General features: G+C 46.4%; 1 protein-coding gene across 1 annotated transcript; it reads left to right on the plus strand.

Moving 5' to 3' along the window:
• Window positions 1–1,787: 1,787 nt before the first annotated feature.
• LOC127910079 (uncharacterized) lies at window positions 1,788–4,750 on the plus strand. Its single transcript, XM_052473081.1, is given in 2 exon segments — window positions 1,788–4,320; window positions 4,323–4,750. Coding segments are annotated over 2 exon segments (2,889 nt in total). The 5' UTR covers window positions 1,788–1,859.
• The last annotated feature ends 17,025 nt before the right edge of the window (window positions 4,751–21,775 follow it).

Genomic DNA, 21,775 nt, shown 5'->3' on the forward strand with positions numbered 1-21,775 from the left:
ATTTTGTGCTTTAAGTTGATTGGAGAATCATTTATTTGTTAGATATAAGAAGAATAAACATTTTTGTTGCACCATATCCCTGGATGTCATGGAATGTTTGGCCGTTTGGAAACCTTGAGTGTGGACTGTATGCGTACCAAACAACCCCGCTTCAGGCTTGGGCAGTGGCTATGGTAAAGAGGAAAGGAAGCCACTACATTCAAGTCAAAAAACTCCGTGAAGGATTACTATCGGAAGGAAATCTCCGGTTCGGACACGCGCTGGATATTGTTCTATTTGTAATTGCATTCGGATGGTAAGGACAGCTCGCTTGGAAGGATTTGAACTCCTAGAATTCGCCAGCCGTGAGTAACCACTGCGAATGAATGAGCTGCCCTGTTCAATGCGATCATTTGATCATGCATATTATGGAAGCGCAAATGTGCTTTTAATTGGAATGTTTGATAAACTTGGGAATGGAATTCAAAACACAGCGTTGTGAAAACAATTAAGAAGTTTAAGTTTGGGAAACACTGAGATCCTACGCACAATGTAGCCTAATCTTATGTCTAATATTTGGCCTAAAGTGGAAATGCAATGCATCAACGCAACGAATGCGATCTAAAGATACTGCGTGTTTAAACTTCATTAAAGGGACAACTTATAATGGGATGAAATGTTTAAAACGCATCTAAAATGCCGAACTTGCACATGTTCAATTCAAATGGGTCAATATGCTGAAATGGAGGACTGTGTTTTAAAGCATTAAAGGAGGTCTAAAGGGGCATTACGTTTAACAATCAAAAACCAACAACTGTATCATTGTAAATTGAGTGAACTAAAAGTGAATGATGGAGGATGAAATCCCAAATAAGACTCCACTGGAGAGGGCAGAGGAGCATCTAAATTCACTCTATGCAGCCCGGAGAGGCAAACTTGGAGTATGTACACGCAAAATGAATGAAATAAAAGCCCTTCTTGTTGATGGAGGAAACATTGAAACTGTGGATGAGAGTCTCGAAGCATTCCATGCTGTTCTCAATGACTTTAAGAATGCTCATAATTCTGTGCTAGAGCTGGTCACAGAGGAGGAACACGAACAGGAGAGCATTAACTATTATCAACCAAGAATGAGAACTTATGAACATTTCCTGAAAGAGGTGGAAATATGGAAAAAAGCTGAAATCGAGCCACAAACGCTCATTGAACCACACGACAGCATTTCCAATGTGTCAAAAACATCAAGTAAAACGAAGTCTTCTAAAACTGCTTCCTCAGTGTCCTCTGCACGCCTAAAAGCTGAGGCAGAACGAGCAGCTCTACTAGCTCGCCAAGCATCATTACAGGACAAGCATGCATTGGAACTGGAGAAAGCTCAACTGGAACAACAGAAAGCTCAACTGAATGTTAGGATGGAAAAAATGGCACTGGAAACGGACATAGCAGCATATAATGCCAAACTGAAGGTTCTGGAGAGTGTTGAGTCAACTTCTCAATCCCATTCTGTGGCAGCCCATTTTCTAAGCCAAGAAGATGGAATGAACTCTTATTTTGAGAACCAGGAACCCGAGGTCTATAAGGAACCTGAACCATCACCTGTTGCATTTGCTGCATTAGCTGCAGTTCCAAAGACCCCACTACAAAGAGTTTTACAACAACCGACCACAAAGCCATCAAAACCTATTCAGAAAACAGTCATAAACCACACCCTTCAGCAGCCAACATCAAGGTCTAGCAATCAACACAGAATCAACACTGCGGGTATCAGCCATAATACCAGCCATGATAACCTCACTACTGTCATGCAAAGGCAGAATGAAATTGCTGACCTCCTTGAACTACAGCACAAACAGGCCACACTCCCTGTTAGGGAGATACCTATGTTTGACGGTGATCCTCTAAACTTTAGGCCATTTATGCGTGCATTTGAGCATGGAATAGAAGATAAGACAAGCAGCCACCAGGATAGGCTCTATTACCTGGAACAGTACACCTCTGGTCAGCCCAAGGATCTAGTCCGTAGTTGTCTGCATATGGAAGCCAGAAGAGGCTATGCAGAGGCTAAGAGGTTGTTAAAGGAACACTTTGGCAATGAAATCAAAGTCACCACTGCTTACATGGAAAAAGCTTGGAACTGGATACACATCAAACCGGATGATGGAAAGGGACTGGGTGGCTATGCACTCTATCTTAGAGGATGCTGTAACGCTATGCAAGACCTACAGAACATGGAAGAGCTTAATCTTCCCTCCAACATAAAGTTGATCATTTCAAAACTTCCCTACAAACTAAGGGAAAAATGGAGGTCTACAGCATGTGATATTTTAGAGAGACGCCACCTGAGGGCCCAGTTCAGTGACCTTGTGACGTTCATGGAAAAACAGGCAAAAATACTGCAGGATCCGTTGTACGGAGATATCCAAGATCCCCTGACCAACAAAAGGTTTTTTAAAACCAAAACAGAAGCTGACTTTAAACAGCAGTTCAAGTCCAAGAGTAGGGGAAGCAGCTTTGCCACTGCAGTAGATGTACTGGCAGATTGTGACTCGGAAAAACATCTAAAAGAACAAACATTCAAAGTCAAGAAACCAGGCACCTACCCTTCTGATGCTCCCAGTAGCTCATGTGTATTTTGCGCTGGTGAGCATTTCCTGGTCGACTGCCAACAGGTGAAGGCACAGCCACACGAAGCCAAGGTTGAGTTTCTGAGATCAAAAGGCCTTTGTTTTGGCTGTTTGATGAGAGGACACTTAAGCAAAGAATGTAAAAGAAGGATGACCTGTCAGAAATGTCAAAGAAAGCACCCCACTATCCTGCACATTGAAGGAAGAGAGGGATTTAGATCTCTGAAGGCAGATACGAGGGGTGTAGCAGTAAAGCGGGAGGAGACTGTCAGCAGTGCTCTTGTTTCACTGGAAGCTGGTGAAGATACCGGGGCCGGTACAGATTGTGCACTTGCGATTGTGCCAGTTCAAGTAAAGATGGCAAATGGAAGCAAGTCTACGTTAACCTATGCATTTCTCGATTCTGGTAGCTCAGCAACATTTTGTACGGAGAGACTCATGAGGCAGTTGCAAGCTAAAGGCAGTGAGACTGAAATTCTGCTACGCACAATGGGCCAGGAGAGTCCTACCAAGAGCTTTGAGATATCTGGATTAGAGATTGGCAATGTGGAAGGTGACACATTTCTTGCATTACCAAAGGTCTACACCCAAAATAAGATCCCAGTGACAAGAGAGAACATTCCCACTCAGAAAGATCTCAAAAGGTGGCCATACCTGAAAGAAGTTCAGTTGAAGGAAATTGACGCCGACGTCGAACTCCTGATTGGCGTAAATGCTCCAAAGGCAATGGAACCCTGGAAAATCATAAATAGTCAAGGCAACGGACCGTATGCAGTGAAAACCCTCTTTGGATGGGTGATGAACGGTCCTCTTAACAATTGTACCATGGCAGAAGAATCTGGGCACACTACGGTGATGGCCAATCGTATCTCAATTGCCGACCTGGGGGTTCTTCTTGTAAATCAGTACAACCATGACTTCCCTGAGAGAGGGTATGAAGAGAAAAGTGAGATGTCAGCTGAGGATCATAGGTTTATGGAGATCGTATCAAGTTCCATAACCCTCAAAGACCATCACTACTACTTACCGTTGCCCTTTCGCAAAAAGGATGTTGTCCTGCCAAACAATCGTGACATGGCAAAGCAGCGGGCTCTAAATATTATCAGGAAGTTCAAGAAGGACAAAGGTTACGCTGCAGAGTACAAAGGCTTCATGGAAGAGATGATAACAAAAGGTTACGCCGAGAAGGTACCACAAGAACAGCTCCTCGGAGAGAAAGGCAAGGTATGGTACATACCACACCATGGCGTTCACCATAAGCGCAAAGGAACGATACGAGTAGTGTTTGACTGTTCATCATCCTATAAAGGTACATCTCTTAACAGTGAACTCCTTCAAGGCCCTAACCTGGCAAACACGCTTATAGGAGTCTTGCTAAGATTTCGGCAAGAGCACATTGCCATGATGGCAGACATCGAAGGAATGTTCCATCAAGTACGTGTCCATGAAGATTACTTAGACTTCCTGCGATTCCTATGGTGGCCGGATGGTGATACTAACAAAAGATTGGAGGAGTACAGAATGACAGTACATCTTTTCGGTGCTATATCCTCTCCAAGTTGTGCAAACTTTGCACTGCGAAAGACTGCAGAAGACAACTGTGAGAGGTACGATGAAGAAGTAATTCAAACAGTCAAGTCCAACTTCTATGTTGATGACTGCCTCAAGTCAGTGGCCACAGAAGAACAAGCCATAGCTCTCACAAAAACCTCAGGGATGTGTGCTCTCAGGGTGGGTTCAAATTGACCAAGTGGGTCAGCAACAGCCGCACTGTGCTGGCTTCTATCTCTGATGAACACAAAGCCAAGCAGATAAAAGAACTGGACCTGGACAGAGAAAAGCTGCCTGTTGAAAGAGCACTTGGAATCCGATGGAACATTGAAAGTGATGCATTTACCTTCAGAGTTACTGTCAAGAACAGACCCCTTACAAGAAGAGGTATTCTCTCAACTGTCAGCTCTATTTATGATCCATTAGGTTTCCTCGCCCCATTTGTATTAAAGGCAAAGCAAATCCTTCAAGTGCTCTGCAAGCTAAAGTGTGGATGGGACGAAGTCATCCCTGAAGAACACTATTTCATGGCAGAGATGGCTCTCAGAGCTGGACCAGCTCTCCAGATTCCAGATAGACAGGTGTATGATGCCTGAGAACTTTGGTCAAGTCAAGACGGCACAGCTGCATCACTTCGGTGATGCAAGTGAACAAGGTTATGGCACGGCAAGTTACCTTAGGTTCACAAACGGTATGGAAAAGGTTCACATTGCATTCATACTAGGGAAATCAAGGGTGACTCCACTCAAGCAGATGACAATCCCCAGACTGGAACTTGCTGCAGCAACATTGGCAGTGCGAGTGGACAGGATGTTAAAGTTGGAGCTCCAGATTGAACTTGAGGAGTCAACTTTTTGGACGGACAGCCAGTCTGTGCTAAAATACATCCGCAATGATACCAAGAGATTCCATACCTTTGTGGCTAATAGGGTTGCTATGATCCGTGACCTATCGAAAGCAAAACAGTGGAGGTATTTGAACTCAAAACACAACCCAGCGGATGATGCCTCAAGAGGATTATACGTTGAAATGTTCCTGAACTCAAAGAGATGGCATAAAGGACCAGAATTCCTGGAGAAACCAGAAACTCAATGGCCGAAAGTCCCCGAGGAGCTTGGCTCCATCCCTCCGGATGATCCAGAGGTGAGAAAAGACGTAATCGTAAACCATACAAGTGTGGAAGAAAAGAGTCCAACCAGCAAACTGATTGAGTACTATTCAACATGGAACAGCTTGAAGAAAGCAGTTGCCTGGATGCTGAAACTGAAGAAACGTCTTCTACAGTTAAGCCAGAAAAGGAAAATTCTCTCTCAAACTGGTCCAGATCAGAGTCTGACAAACTCACTGAAGGAACAAATTGACAAGTTGAAACTGACGTTTGGAAAAGAAAGTCTGTCTGTGTTTGACCTAGATGAAGCAGAAAAGGTCATCATTCGATTTGAACAACGACAGCACTTTAAACAAGACATTGCACTAGTTGTGAAAGGAAAACAATGTGCCAAGAGAAGTGGCTCAATCTGTAAGCTTGATCCAATTGTTGACAATGGCATTCTGAGAGTAGGAGGAAGGTTAAGCAAAGCTGCTATGCCTACGGAACTAAAGAATCCTATGATCCTGCCCAAAGACTCCTACATCTCTAGACTGATCTTACTCCACATCCATGAGCACAGGTTGGCCACTCTGGGAGAGGTCACATGCTTTCTAGACTTCGCCAACGATATTGATACCCTGTGCCAACTCTTTAGCAAGGAAGATCCTTAAGAGCTGTGTCTTTTGCAGGCGGATGCAAGCTAGAGCTGGAGAACAGAAGATGGCCGACCTTCCACAAGATCGGGTGTCACCTGATTTGCCGCCTTTCACTCATGTGGGCATAGATTACTTCGGCCCCATAGAGGTGAAGCGAGGCCGCGTTCATGTGAAGCGGTATGGTGTGATCTTTACTTGCCTTGTGAGTCGAGCTGTCCATCTTGAAGTTGCTAGTTATCTGGATACTGATTCCTGCATCAATGCCCTGCGCAGGTTCATTTGTCGAAGGGGCCCAGTAACAAGTATCAGAACAGACAATGGCACCAACTTTGTTGGAACACACAGAGCTAGGAGAAGCTATGAAAGAGCTGGATCACAACAAGATTCAAAAAGAATTACTGAAGGAAGGAGTGACATGGTCATTCAACCCTCCCTCTGGAGCCCACCATGGGGGGGTATGGGAGAGGTTGATCCGACTGGTGAAAAAGATTCTCTATTCAGTCCTTAAAGAGCAAGTACTGGATGATGAGGCTTTGCAGACAGCCTTGTGTGAAGTTGAGGCGATTATGAACGACAGACCAATCACTACTGTAACAAATGACCCTAATGATCTAGAACCCCTGACTCCGAACCATCTGCTTCATCTGAAAGCTAAGCCAGTCCTGCCACCAGGACTATTCCAGAGAAGCGACCTATATTCACGAAGGAGATGGAAGCAAGTACAATATATCACTGACCTCTTCTGGAAGAGATGGATCAGGGAGTATCTTCCACTTATGCAGGAGCGGAACAAGTGGAACAAAACTAAGAGAAACTTCAGTCCTGGTGACCTCATGGTCATCGTCGATGACACCGCCCCAAGGAACTCTTGGCTAATGGGGCGTGTGGTGGAGGCTTTGCCAGGGGCCAAAGGTCTTGTCCGGAGCGTCATGGTTAAGACTAAGACCAATATCTTACAGAGACCTATCAATAAACTCTGTCTGCTCCTTGAGGCGACAGAGTGACACACACACACACACACACACAGTGCTCCATCTTAGAATCACGTGCACCTCTGATTCGTTGATGTCGTACTCTTACATTCTTTGATGTCATACATTTTTGGACGTCAAACTCTTGACATTTTTCGAAGTTGAACACCTTTACACTTCAACTCAGACTGAGATCTATGGACTATTTTCCTATATGGTACCTTGTATATTTGTATATAGCTACGAACTGTAATAGTGCTCTGGTATAGAATGTTTTGTGTATTGGCTCTACGTTTGAATTTAAAGTAATTGTTGTGCATTCAGTGCAGTCAACAATTAGGGGCCGGTATGTTAGAGCCGATTTGGACATATTTGTATAAAAGACCGAACATATGGAGCTCCATGTATATTTGTGTAAATATATTAAATATTAATGTAAATGATGAAATATTAGATACGTACCTTTATGATTTATATTTACCTGATTGAGATATATTCATTTGTTGTTAGTGTAACTTAGTTTTTGGCCCCCCTCTTGCCTATTCATTGTATTGTGGTAAGTGTGTTAAGATAAAGGCAGGAAGTTGGGCCTTCGGGAGGGAGTCCTTGCTAGACGCGGGAGCGGTATAGTTTTTTGACCATACAGACATACAGACATACAGACATGTCATAATATGTATTTTCCATATCAAGTATTTTGTGCTTTAAGTTGATTGGAGAATCATTTATTTGTTAGATATAAGAAGAATAAACATTTTTGTTGCACCATATCCCTGGATGTCATGGAATGTTTGGCCGTTTGGAAACCTTGAGTGTGGACTGTATGCGTACCAAACAACCCCGCTTCAGGCTTGGGCAGTGGCTATGGTAAAGAGGAAAGGAAGCCACTACAGCCATACATTTCCCGCCTTTGAGTATCTCCCGCGGGTAAATTGAACCAATAAGATAACAGAAAGATAGAAACGCCCAATTTGGGCGCAGCGGCTGGGTCTCTCCCTCCTAATTGCGCCCATCTTTAAAAGATACAGGGTTCTCGGTCGAGGAAAAGATCCCTCTGAAGAAGCAGAAAGTTCTGCGAAACGTCAGGGCTTTGCAAACAGGATTTCACAGTGGATTTTAACATTGCTTGGCTTTTAATCACCTTTTTGATTTTAACCAATATAATTAAAAGTTACGTTTTAGAATTAAGATGTGGAGGGGTAAGGGGGAGCTCATTGTCTAAAGGTGCACAGACACTTGGGGAAACAATTGGGATTTTAAACCTGTGGGACCAGATCTTTTAACAGGATTGGACCCAGAAAGAACAACTGATTACTGCCCCAGCCTTTGAATTCGGGAACCCTAAGAAACAATCGGTACACCTCATCTCCATCTCTATATCGCAATAACCCGGTCTACAAAGAACACGGCGAAAGATCAACGGATCACAGCCCCAGCCCTGGAGTTCGGGAACATCAAGAAACAACCATAACCTCATCTCTACCTTCATACTTCAATAAACCCGGCAGACAAAATAACAAGGCGGTAAGGACTGGCTCTGAGCAGCACAAAAAGTATCGTGCTGTTCAGGCCTTCACATCTTCTATTTCTAAATATAGTATTGCCCTGCTTTTTTGAATTACACTGTCCGGTCCTCCTCCACCGAGAACAACCCGATTGTAGGATACTAACTAGGAAGCGCAGTATTTAGGTATTTTAGCCTCAGGGTTTAGGAACAATGCAGGCACTAATGAATCTAAAGACCAGGTCATATGATAGGATACCACAAACCCAACCCTATGCATACAGACGGCCGGGCCGATACGAACCCCCAGATGAGGAGACAAGACAGACTGCCAAACTGTATTTTAAATTAATACAGGCAACCCACCACATGGAGGTGGTGGAAAAAGCATTTAAAAACCAGACATTCCCCACTGGCATGATGAGACAGGTGCATCGTGTCACCAACTTTATCAAACCATCTTCACCCACAGATAACACCACAACAAAATTATCACAGAACACACACCAGTGGATGCAAAACAACATGAACATACTACAGGCACATTACCGGTCAATCACCTACACTATTACACAACAAATAAATAGACCCAACACTCTGGCACTGACAATCGCAACAGGCTGGGCACATAAGAGGTACAAACATAAATTGACACCCACCACCATCATTAGAGTCGAAACCACCCTGAAACCCCCTCAGACCACTTCCTCTCCCCAACAAATAACTATACAGACCAACACAATAGGAGACCAACCACATACACTTCCAATAATAGAACACACCCCACTACAAATTTCCCGACCAACGATACTAACTCCAATTCCGAACCCAGTGCCCCTTCTCTCCTCAGCAGAGGAGTTTCCACCTCTATCAAAACCTCGCCCCCTGCCAAAAAAACAACCATCATACCTACGGACACTATCACTGGGAAAACAACCGACCCTGAGTGAAACCTACAACCTCCACATACAGACTCTCTCCAAAACACATCTTCACTCCCCACCCCCAACACCCACTCTGGCTGATTCCTCCCTTTCCAAGCAAAAAGGAGAGGGAAACATAGCAACCCCTACAACCCCCACAACTGGAGAGGAGAAATGGAAAAGTCCAGTGGGCCCCCCTACTCCTAAAGCAGTCACCCCTACTCCTAAAGCAGTCACCTCTACTCCTAAAGCAGTCACCTCTACTCCTAAAGCAGTCACCTCTACTCCTAAAGCAGTCACCTCTACTCCTAAAGCAGTCACCTCTACTCCTAAAGCAGTCACCCCTACTCCTAAAGCAGTCACCCCTACTCCTAAAGCAGTCACCCCTACCCCTAAAGCAGTCACCCCTACCCCTAAAGCAGTCACCCCTACCCCTAAAGCAGTCACCCCTACCCCTAAAGCAGTCACCCCTACCCCTAAAGCAGTCACCCCTACCCCTAAAGCAGTCACCCCTACTCCTAAAGCAGTCACCCCTACTCCTAAAGCAGTCACCCCTACTCCTAAAGCAGTCACCCCTACTCCTAAAGCAGTCACCCCTATCATAGCCCAGGTTCACCACACAGCCAACAGTCAAACAGAAACAGATACACTTACAGCTACACCCATTAAACAAAACACTAACTGCAAAGGAGCACAGAGTAACGTATCAATATTACTCAGGGACATAATTACATCTGCTCCTCTTTCACCCACAGGAGGCGCCAGGCAAGGGGTACAGACAAGGACAGGGCAATTCAAGGGGCACATGACGAGGACTAAAGGGCAAGACAATGGACAACACCCCAAAGCTCCCAAATCCGAACCCCCACAAAAAACGAATATAGCTGTGCCTCTACCGGTCCAGGGTCCCTGTACAACTGGCGCCTCAAAATACCCACCATCACACCCACCACAGCCCCACCTTCAACCCCAACCCCAACCACAGCCTATACCCACACACCCTTCCCAAAAACCCTTCTATCACAAGGCTAGGCCGAACTACAAGGTAGCAGATTGGAACATTGAGGGACATACACCAACACTCATCATAGGAGACTCAAATCTCAACCGGGTCCCACCATTCAATAACCCCAACATCCAGGTAGACAGTTACCCAGGGGCAACATTCTACCACTTCATAAAAGTACTGGAGAAAACCCCCATACACAGACACAGCGATGGTTGTTATCTCGGTGGGCCTGAACAATAAAGACCATGACCCATTCCAAACATCACTAAAACAGTTGTCAGTTATGCACAAGGAGGCAAAGAAAACATTTCCAAACGCAACAATATACATTCCTGTCATCAGCCATTCACCTCTTCTTACTCCACAGCAGAAGAGAAACCTTAAGCTCATCAACGCTTACATCACCACTAACTTCCCAACCCTATTAGAGATCCCACAAGACACATTTCACACAACAGATCTCATACACTGGACATCCACCACAGCAGACCTCATCTTTCAACACTGGTGTAACAGTTAAATTTACATTAACCACAAGCCACAGTCTGGATAGAAATAACTTTTCTTGCAATCTCTCTCCTTCCCCAATAACCAGTGCAGATCCCCCACCAAGGGGAGCAGCGGACCGGTCAACAACTAATATCATGAATCTTTCCAAATCTTTCATACCCACAGCAGCACAGGTAAAGCTCCTGGAGAGAGGGTTGACATTCATCCCTCGCCCAAACAAATTTGATTGGGAGGAACTTCAAAGGGACACCCACAAATACCATAGAAGACTTAAACTGTTGGACTATTTTGACTACAACACAGAGGACAATCACCTACCATTTACTTTACCATCTACCTGGGAACCTAAAACCTCCCAGATAGATGGCAGAATCAGGAGACTAATTAGAATGGACAAAAACACACTTCACAATCATCAGACTCACATAGATAGGGAGGATAACCTCACACACGTAGAAAGACAGGCAATACAACAACTTAAAAACAACCCACACATCATCATTAAACCAGCAGATAAAGGTTCAAAAATAGTAATATTGGATAAACATCAATACATGTATGAAGCCAACAGACAGTTATCAAACACCAAACATTATAAACATATAGAAAACAGTATACAACCACAGACACAGACACAGCTAAGGACAATAATAAAAAGACTCTACGACCAACACTACATCACAGCAAAACAACGGGACTTTCTCTACGGTACAGACACCCCACGACCTAGACTATTCTATTTACTGTTAAAAGTACACAAGGAACCGGAGACATGGACAATTCCCTTTGAAGTTCCTCCTGGCAGACCGATTGTCTCAGACTGCAATAGTGAATCTTACAACATTTCACAATATATAGATCATCACATCAACCCTCTCTCCACTAGGCACCCCAGCTTCCTCAGGGACACCTACCACTTCATGGAGAGGATTGGACCCATAGTTGTTCCCTCCCATACACACATATTCACAATAGATATTGATAGCCTATACACCAACATAAATACAGCAACAGGAATACAAGCAATTAGAAACATCTTTAAGAGATACCCAGACAACACTAGACCGGACAAAGAAATATTACAACTATTAGAAATCAGCCTGACTAGTAATGACTTCTTATTCAATGACCAATATTACCTGCAGGTGGAGGGAACAGCTATGGGCAAGAAATTTGCACCTGCTTACGCCAACATATACATGGCTGAATGGGAGAGAGAGGCACTGGCCAAGTGTCCATATCAACCCACTTTCTATTACCGCTTTTTAGATGACATAATAGGAGCCTGGCCCCACGACATCCAGTTATTCACAAATTTTATAAACATTCTCAACGGTCATCATCCATCCATTAAGGTTAAATACACAATTCATCCGCAAGAAGTCAACTTCTTAGACACAACAGTTTTTTTCAGTAACAACAATCAATCACAGAAAACACTACACACTAGAGTCTACTTCAAACCAACAGACACACATGCTTTACTTCATAAACACAGTTACCACCCCAAACATACATTTAAGGGAATAATAAAATCACAAATTATACGGTTCTACAGGATATCATCTTGCAAGCAAGACCTGGATTATGCAATAAATATACTATTCAACGCACTTAGAAGAAGAGGATATTCAAAACGATTTTTAAGAACTATTAAAAACAACACATTGGCCGCCCTCCCTCCCATTCATCCAACACCCACAGACCACAGCAAATCATCCACCTCTCTTAACCCTAACCTCAACCCTACTCCTAACCTTAACCCCTCCCCAAACCTCACGCCTAACCTTAACCCTCCCCTTAACCCCACGCCCAACCTTAACCTTTCCCTCAACCTCACACCTAACCCTAACCTCTCCCCAAACCCCACGCCTAACCCTAACCTCTCCCCAAACCCCACGCCTAACCTTAACCCTCCCCTTAACCCCACGCCCAACCTTAACCTTTCCCTCAACCTCACACCTAACCCTAACCTCTCCCCAAACCCCATACCTAACCTTAACCTTTCCCCAAACCCCAACCTTAACCCTAACCCCACTCCTAACCTTAACCTTTCCCTTAAACCCACGCCTAACCTTAACCCCTCCCCAAACCCCACGCCTAATCCTAACCTCTCCCTTAACCCCACGCCTAACCCTAATGTGTACCATTACCCTAACCAGGGTTCTCATCCTATCTCCCTCCCTCACCCTAACCCTGACTCCCCTATGGAAAGTGATCTGCACCAACCACTAAACCGGAACACTTCCTCTGTCTCCCCTCCTTTGTCATCAATACCCAATCAACAGACAACTATCATCCCCCTAGTAACCACATTTTCACATAGAATTAGACCCCTACATCAATCATTCAAACACAACTTCTCTACAGTTCAGCACACTTACATACCACTCAAACCATACAGAATTATCTCAGCATTTAGAAAGAACAAAAACTTAAAGGACATGCTCACCAAAGCAAGATTCAGTAGCAAGCCACCACAAGACCTCAAACCTCATAACGTCCATTTTCGACAGATAAAGTTCATTACAAATATACATAGCCACACATCAGCACCAGTACAAGAATCTTATTCATTGAACACACATAACACCATTTATATCATTACATGCACACTTTGCAATAAACAATACATTGGAGAAACCAAACACACCATAGAAACCAGACTCAAACAACACCTGTATAACATTAAAAGGGCACACCTACAAACAGAACTCATAACCCACTTCCAGGAGCATCCCATCACTCACCTTACCATATCAGGGTTACAGGCACATATAGGCTGGACCTGTGGGCAGCGAAAGAGGGTAGAACGGGAGTGGATCCAGCACCTACAGACAATAACGCCAAATGGCCTGAACGAGAGGTTTTAGAAAATGGGTTTTAACAGACAGGAAAATGGATGGAGAAGAACATGGTTTTATTCATAATTTATTTTTATTCTCTATAGATTTATGGTTTGTTTGGTTTTAGTTTGGCACTGCCTCTTTTAGGTTTTTCTGTCCTTTAACAAAACAATAAAACCATTTAAATGCACAACATGGCGTTTATGTTCACATTTAACAACACTATGGTTGAATGAATCTCTCACCACATTGACTTCTGTACGGCCACCCAGAAAGAGGCAACTTGGAGCTTACCTCAGTTTTATTTATGGTCTTAGGAGGACATCTACGGGCCTTTTTAAGTACTACACCCATTACATTAGATCATCACAAATGGGAGGGATAAACAGGAGATAGGCCAGTGCACCGTAAAACGAACTAGTTGAAACGAAACACATTTATATGCAAAACCTAACCCCTAACCCCTAACCCTAACCCTAACCCCTAACCCCTAACCCCTAACCCTAACCCCTAACCCTAACTAGTTGAAACGAAACACATTTATATGCAAAACCTAACCCTAACCCTATATGCAAAACCTAACCCTAACCCAACCCCTAACCCCAACCCCAACCCCAACCCTAACCCTAACCCCCTAACCCTAACCCCTAACCCACCACGTCCAACAGATACTCCCAAGCGTCACGCACACAGATATGGAGACCACACCCCTAGAGGATTCATTCGCAGCACACGTCTGAAACCCTTCTCCAGGCACTCCACATCCCGGACCCAACCAGCAGACCAAATGGAGCTATCTACCCCACCCCAACCCACACCTTCAACCACACGGCCCCACAGGACCATAACTCCTACCAAGAGTAGTGCTGCGTGTAGGACAGTAGCCCAGCAGATGAGCAGACCCCTAGGGACACCACCCCTAACCACCAGGTTAACCCAGTCTCACCAACCAGCAACAAAGCGGAGGAACACCACACCACTGGGGCCCCACCTATCCCCCCCAACCTCAACTCCACAGCACGGTCACTCTCTAAGCTGATTAGAGCCAGACACCACATGGAGACGATCAGCTTTTTTACCTCTCGGACAACCAGCTACCTCCAGGCTACCTCCACAAGGCCAGAACGCTCACGGCTACCTTCACACCATCAGGAGCATCTGACACCACCCTAGCAGCTCTCGCTACAGCATCCTCACTCTGGATCCAAACTAGCCACTAGATCCTTGAACAGCACTACAGGGAGGAACTATCCCACACTAGCCACCAGATCCTTGAACAGCACTACAGGGAGGAACTATCCCACAGATACACCATACTCTGCAACACTCCATCCTGCCCTGACTGGAAGGAAGCCTGGTACTTAGGTATCATATGGGCCCAGAAGCTCCTTAGTGAACCACTCCGGGACTACTTGTTACAGGACATCAGGGATTCACTCCCCAAATTCTACGGGAACTGGCCTACGAGAGACAACAGCCCATTCCTACCACCACTCACCCACTGCCAACCTCACAGCGAGGACGAGGGGGATACCACCCTACCGGGGATACACACAAGTAGACCCTCTCCTTCTCCACGGACCCACGGACACCCCACATCGGGACGATTCCCCCTGAGGGAAGATTCTACCTCCCCTCTTCCAGAATCATCCAACACCACCACCACTCCGGAGATAAACATTTCCCCTATCCTACAGAGAACTACAAAGACATCTCCCACAACAAGCCTCTCACCTCTACCATACCAGGGGACCCAGAGACCTATCCATACCCTGACCAGGGTGGATAGGGTAGGGTCCCTTCCGGTAAAAACAAGACCACCCCGAAATCCTAGCCCGACCAGGACTACAAAGGACCAGGTACAGGCAGCGAGTGCTAAGGCGGCTCCTGATCCTGCCGTGCCATCCCACACCCAAACCAGGGAGGACCGGCATGCAAAGCAACAGGAACAGAGGATAACCAAGCCACGAAAACGCCTGGCTAACAACTCACCACTCAGGGACAAGCACAATCCTCCACCCCAATCAAAGGGCATCAAAAAGATCATCAACGATTGGGCAGCAACGGACAACAACCTCCCCACCTTCCAGACACTCACCACCAACCCACCTGCACTCTCTGGACCACCACTCTCTCCTATACCACCAACCCCACAGCACCTGCTTGAACCTGACCTTATGGAGGATAAAGCACTCATGGATGTAGCATCCCAGGTGGAAAAATGTTACCTTCTCGCCACCACCCCACACCAGGACAACACTCGGATTACCTCGGAACCTCAAAACTCTCCACCCACACAGGCGGAGACCTCTTCTCTCCAAACAAAACCTACTAAAACCAGAGCCCCTCGGATCCCAGGAAAAAGACTACACAAATCCTGTGACCCCCCACCAAAAGAGAGGAGGCAACAGATACACCACCCACCCACCCACGGAGGGCTCATCCACCACCCCCCAATCCTCTACCTACAGTACCCACGTGCCGGAAGCCACAGAGACATCCACCCCACCCTCGGATCCCCTAGGGACACCACCGGAGCTAATACCTCCCAAAAGGATGGATAACAGTCTCCACAGAAGGAACCCATCCAGAGGAGACAAGAACAGGTGGATAATCAAACCACTAAGACCCTTCCTCATCATGGGTGATTCCAACATCTCCAAGCTACCCCTCATCTACTCCGAACAGGTTCAAACAGAGGCCTACCCCGGAGCTAAGATTGAACACGCCATCCGGATGATATCACTCCTCCTACCCCAAGGAGAACCCCTGGTTACCAAACCCATCCTGTCATTCGGCCTCAACGACAGAGAACTAGGGGACGCAACCCAACACCGTACCGATGTCTCCCACCTCCACCACACGGCTACCCTAGCCTTCCCCAACGCGGAGATTTTCATCCCGCTCATCAACTACTCCCCCAAAATGCCACTCGAGGATAGAATCAACCTGAACGTCATCAACAGATACATCCAAAACCATCCACACATCCCTCTCCTACCCACAGCCGACTTCCACACCCTTCAAGACTACCTCCACTGGACTCCCAAGACTGCCACAGCAATTTGGAAATGGTGGAAACAAAACACCACATAACACACTCTCTTACCCTGACCAGGGGGAGATGGTACATACCCACGCTGAAGACAGCAGCAGCACCCCCCCTCCCCACCACCCAGAAGAGCAGAACCAACACCTTCCCCTCTCTTACCCTGACCAGGGGGAGATGGTACACACCCACGCTGAAGACAGCAGCAGCACCCCCTCCCCACCACCCAGAAGAGCAGAACCAACACCTTCCCCTCTCTTACCCTGACCAGGGGGAGATGGTACACACCCACGCTGAAGACAGCAGCAGCACCCCTCCTCCCCACCACCCAGAAGAGCAGAACCAACACCTTCCCATCACCACTTCCCCCTCCTCCCAAAAGAAGCAGATCATCCAACAAAACGGACAACCAACACACATCCCCGGAAACCAGGGTCAACCCACTGGCACCACCCTCAACACCCATAAACCCTACACCAACCATCAAAGGCTCCGAGGTGATTAACTTATCACGCTCCTTCTCCCCCTCCCCTACGCAACTCAGCCTCCTACGAAGAGGCCTCAACTTCATCCCTACCACCAAAAACGGATACCACACCCGTACTACACTCCAAACGGAAATAAACCACTACCACAATAAACTCAAAGTGGCTACATTCTTCCACCAACTGGAACCCCTAACACAGGACACCACAGCCCACAGGGACAAATTAGCACGGCTACAAAAACCCACAGGCTGGGTACCGCCTATCACAGATCTACCCCCCTGGATAACGGACATCATGAATAAAGACCGGGATACCTTCTCCCCGGAACCCACCAACAACCTCACCAAGGAGGAAAAAACAGTACTCCAACAACTCAAAAACAACCCCACAATCATCATCAAACCAGCGGATAACGGCTCAGCTATCGTCACCATGGATACCCAACAATATATCCTCGAAGCTGAAAGGCAACTCCAAAACACAGCCTTTTACCAACACATAGAGAGACCCATCTACCTCCGATCTACAGCAGAGAACTCCTCCAAATGGAACGGAAGAACCTCAATCACCAAAAGGCAATGAGATTACCTCACAGGGGATACACCTACTAGGAGCAGGTGCTTCTACCTACTCCCCAAAATCCACAAAGACCCCTCCACTTGGCCTCTTCCATTTGAAACCCCCCCGGGGAGACCCATAATCTCAGACTGCGGCAGTGAAACATACGACATCTCTCAATGGCTAGACATACACCTACGTCCCCTTGCCTCCAAACACAACAGCCACCTCAAAGATACCCCCAACTTCCTCCAGAAAATCGCCAACACCCCAGTCACCCCTGATGACCTCCTATTCACCATGGACATCGAGAGCCTCTACACCAACATCGAACTAGGAGCGGGACTAACAGCTGTCAGAGCCACCCTTATAAAATACCCCTCACCGGACTGACCTGATGACCACCTCCTACGCCTCCTAGAACAGGCCCTTACCCGTTACGATTTCGAATTCAACGGCAACACCTACCTCCAAACCAAAGAGGTAGCCATGGGGAAAAGATTTGCACCGGCCTATGCGGACATCTACCTGGCCGAATGGGAAAACACTGTCTACCCACTATGCCCACTCAAAACATTCCGCCTATACCGTTATCTCGACGACATATGGAGAATATGGCAACATGGCACAGCAGAATTCCTTCAATTCACCGCCATTCTCAACAGCCACCACCCCTCCATCAACTTGACACACCAACTCCACAGTTCTCAAGTACACTTCTTGGACACCATCACCTACAAAGGACCCAACCTCATCAGGACTGGGAGACTCGATACCAAAATGTACTTCAAGAACACAGACACCCACGCCCTTCTGCATGCCACCAGCTTCCATCCTCCGCACACCGGGAGAGGAATACTAAAATCACAATTCCTGAGGTTCCACCGGATATGCACACAACCCAAAGACCTCAAAATTGCTACACGCACCCTCTCCAAAGCACTCATCAAAAACAGAGGATACACCCGCTCGGAGCTCAAAAAAACTAAACACTATACCAGGAGACACCCACGCCCGGGACCCAACAAAGGAAACCACCGGATCCTACCCATCATTACAACTTACAACTCACCCAGCCTCCGAGTGACTACTATCATCCAGCAAAGACTCCAGCGCCTACAACTACTCCCTCTCCACACACCCATCCTAGCCTTCAAATGGAACAAAAATCTCAAGGACTCCCTGGTCAGCAGCCACCTCACATCATAAACCAGATGGACGAATTACAACCCCCGAGAACCTCCAGGCCCTATACCACCACCACGGCTGGACCATTACTGAGGCTTTCAGTACAACGGAGGAACGACTGGACAGACACTGCACCTGCACCTTACACACCCCACATCCCATACAACAGATAGGGGGTCATTAAGACCACAAAAAACAGATCTTCAAATAGCACCATAGAGTTACCATGCCCATGGACTCAAGAAATACTTTCCTTTTTATTAAAAAAAAAAAAACATTATATATATATATATAACTATATATTTATATATGGTTATATTATTATTTTTTTTTTTTCAGCTTTCTTGAACTCAGGGTTACCATGACCATGGACCCTTTGATGCAAAGAAACTACAGAATAGAATCTAAATAGCTATATGTTAATTACCAAGAACCCTCACCATCTCACCATCCTTCCAAATCTACCTCACCGAAGATACCCACCAGCACCCCCAACGGACGAGAACCTTTTTTCTCCAACTACTCTGGGGGCACGGTTTTGTCGACTCCCCCGCAGCGAGCAGACCCTAAGCAATCAGGCCCAACCATACACCAAGCAAGAAGAAGGGAGGAAATGGTAGACCGGACTCCTTCGGGACCCCTCTGGGGCCTGTTGGCAGACCTATCGGCACAACCTTCCCAGCCCCCTTACACACGGGAGACTCACGTAACGCGCTGGACCACTATCTACCCCAGATTAGATCTGGATTGGCAGTAGGTTCAGTAGCGCGTGTTTCCTCCTAGCGGGTTGGGATACCCAAAAGAGGGGCTTTTGGGTTATGCGCTGCCGCTGGAGGATCGCGTCTGCCGGATAACCCCTGGGGTGCCCAGATAATGTCTGGCGAGGTATCGGACCCCGCAGAGGAATTTCCCGCTGGGGGACCCCTTACCCCGCCGCACTTAGCCTGGACAACCAAACCATTTTTTTTACCTGGACTACGAACCAATTCACTGTCTAGGGATGATATACCTCTGGAAACGTTAACTGTTTATTTCCAGAGGAACAGTTATAGTGGTGAGTTGTATCTCCAGACAGAGGAACAGTTATAGTGGTGAGTTGTATCTCCAGACAAAGGAACAGTTATAGTGGTGAGTTGTATCTCCAGAGGAACAGTTATAGTGGTGAGTTGTATCTCCAGACAGTGGGACAGTTATAGTGGTGAGTTGTATCTCCAGAGGAACAGTTATAGTGGTGAGTTGTATCTCCAGACAGTGGGACAGTTATAGTGGTGAGTTGTATCTCCAGAGGGACAGTTATAGTGGTGAGTTGTATCTCCAGACAGAGGAACAGTTATAGTGGTAATTTGTATCTCCAGACAGAGGAACAGTTATAATAGTGAGTTGTATCTCCAGAGGAACAGTTATAGTGGTGAGTTGTATCTCCAGAGGAACAGTTATAGTGGTGAGTTGTATCTCCAGAGGAACAGTTATAGTGGTGAGTTGTATCTCCAGACAGAGGAACAGTTATAGTGGTGAGTTGTATCTCCAGAGGAACAGTTATAGTGGTGAGTTGTATCTCCAGACAGAGGAACAGTTATAGTGGTGAGTTGTATCTCCAGAGAAACGTTACGATCCTGGAAGGGAGTAATTCCACTGGTCACTATTACCCAAAACCACTGAATTACCTACGACTGAGATGGTGGGGATGGAAGCACCCAATTAACTTCTACTACTGCCGGATGTTTCATACGTAAGCCAGAGAACGTTTGCCGGTTTCTAAACCCTCCATACACCGACCTAAACACAGGACGCGACTCCAGGGGCGGATGCATGACAACCGTATAGAGGGCTCGCCTTCTGGGTTTTTGTCTGCTCAAACCACTGGCTGTTATTGACTGACCACTTGACAGGGACACATGGCAACCGACTGAGGTCCGGACCTGCACAAGGTACGCAACTCAATGGTTTTGCCTGATCCTACGCCGAGTATACCCATACAGACCAGCTGGATTCGACTAGACATGGGTTGATTTGGAATTAGGATCCTGGAAGGGAATAACTCCCAATCATACACATGATTGAAAACATCCAGGACCAAAGACTGACGAACACTGAAGTGAATACATAGACAACATGGAGCTAAAGAAGAAGGATCCGAAAGAGAGTAAACTCCTAGGTTGCACTATGCTTTCCACCTCCGTTGACATAGCGGACCTTGACACCATGATCATACCACTCGACATGGACACATGGCAACCAACCGAGAACCGGACCTGCATAAGGTACGCAACTCAAGGGCTTTGCCTGATCCTAAGTTGAGTTGACAGACCTACCTAAACTTAACCTTTTCTATACCTTACCCTAACCCTAACCTTAACCATCCCAAAACCCATACCTAAACTTAACCCTAACCTTAACCCTTCTTAAAAAAACATATCTTACCCTAACCCTAAACCCTAACCTTAACCATTCTAAAACCATACCTAACCCTAACCCTACAGACAGACAGTCCTTTAACCCTACCAATGGGTTAATCTACAAGTGGGCTACCATGGGGCCTACAACTTTGGCCGGCCGCGCCCGTACCCTCCGACCCGCGCGTATGTGATGTGGAGTGCAACCCCTCCCTTCCCCTTCCGGTTTCCACGTGTCAGAGATGGAAGTGGATCAACCGACTCAAAACTAGAAACCTAACCCTAACCCCTAACCCCAACCCTAACACGGTGCAGGAAATTCCAAAAACACCATAAACTTCCTACAACCCAACAGTAGCTATCGAATCATGGACCCTGACCCTGTGCTCTGTCCCCCTCCAGAAACTCCACGGACCAGATCAACCCACCTGCTCTA

This window comes from Oncorhynchus keta, chromosome 20, assembly GCF_023373465.1.
Source record: "Oncorhynchus keta strain PuntledgeMale-10-30-2019 chromosome 20, Oket_V2, whole genome shotgun sequence".
Lineage (NCBI taxonomy): Eukaryota > Metazoa > Chordata > Actinopteri > Salmoniformes > Salmonidae > Oncorhynchus > Oncorhynchus keta.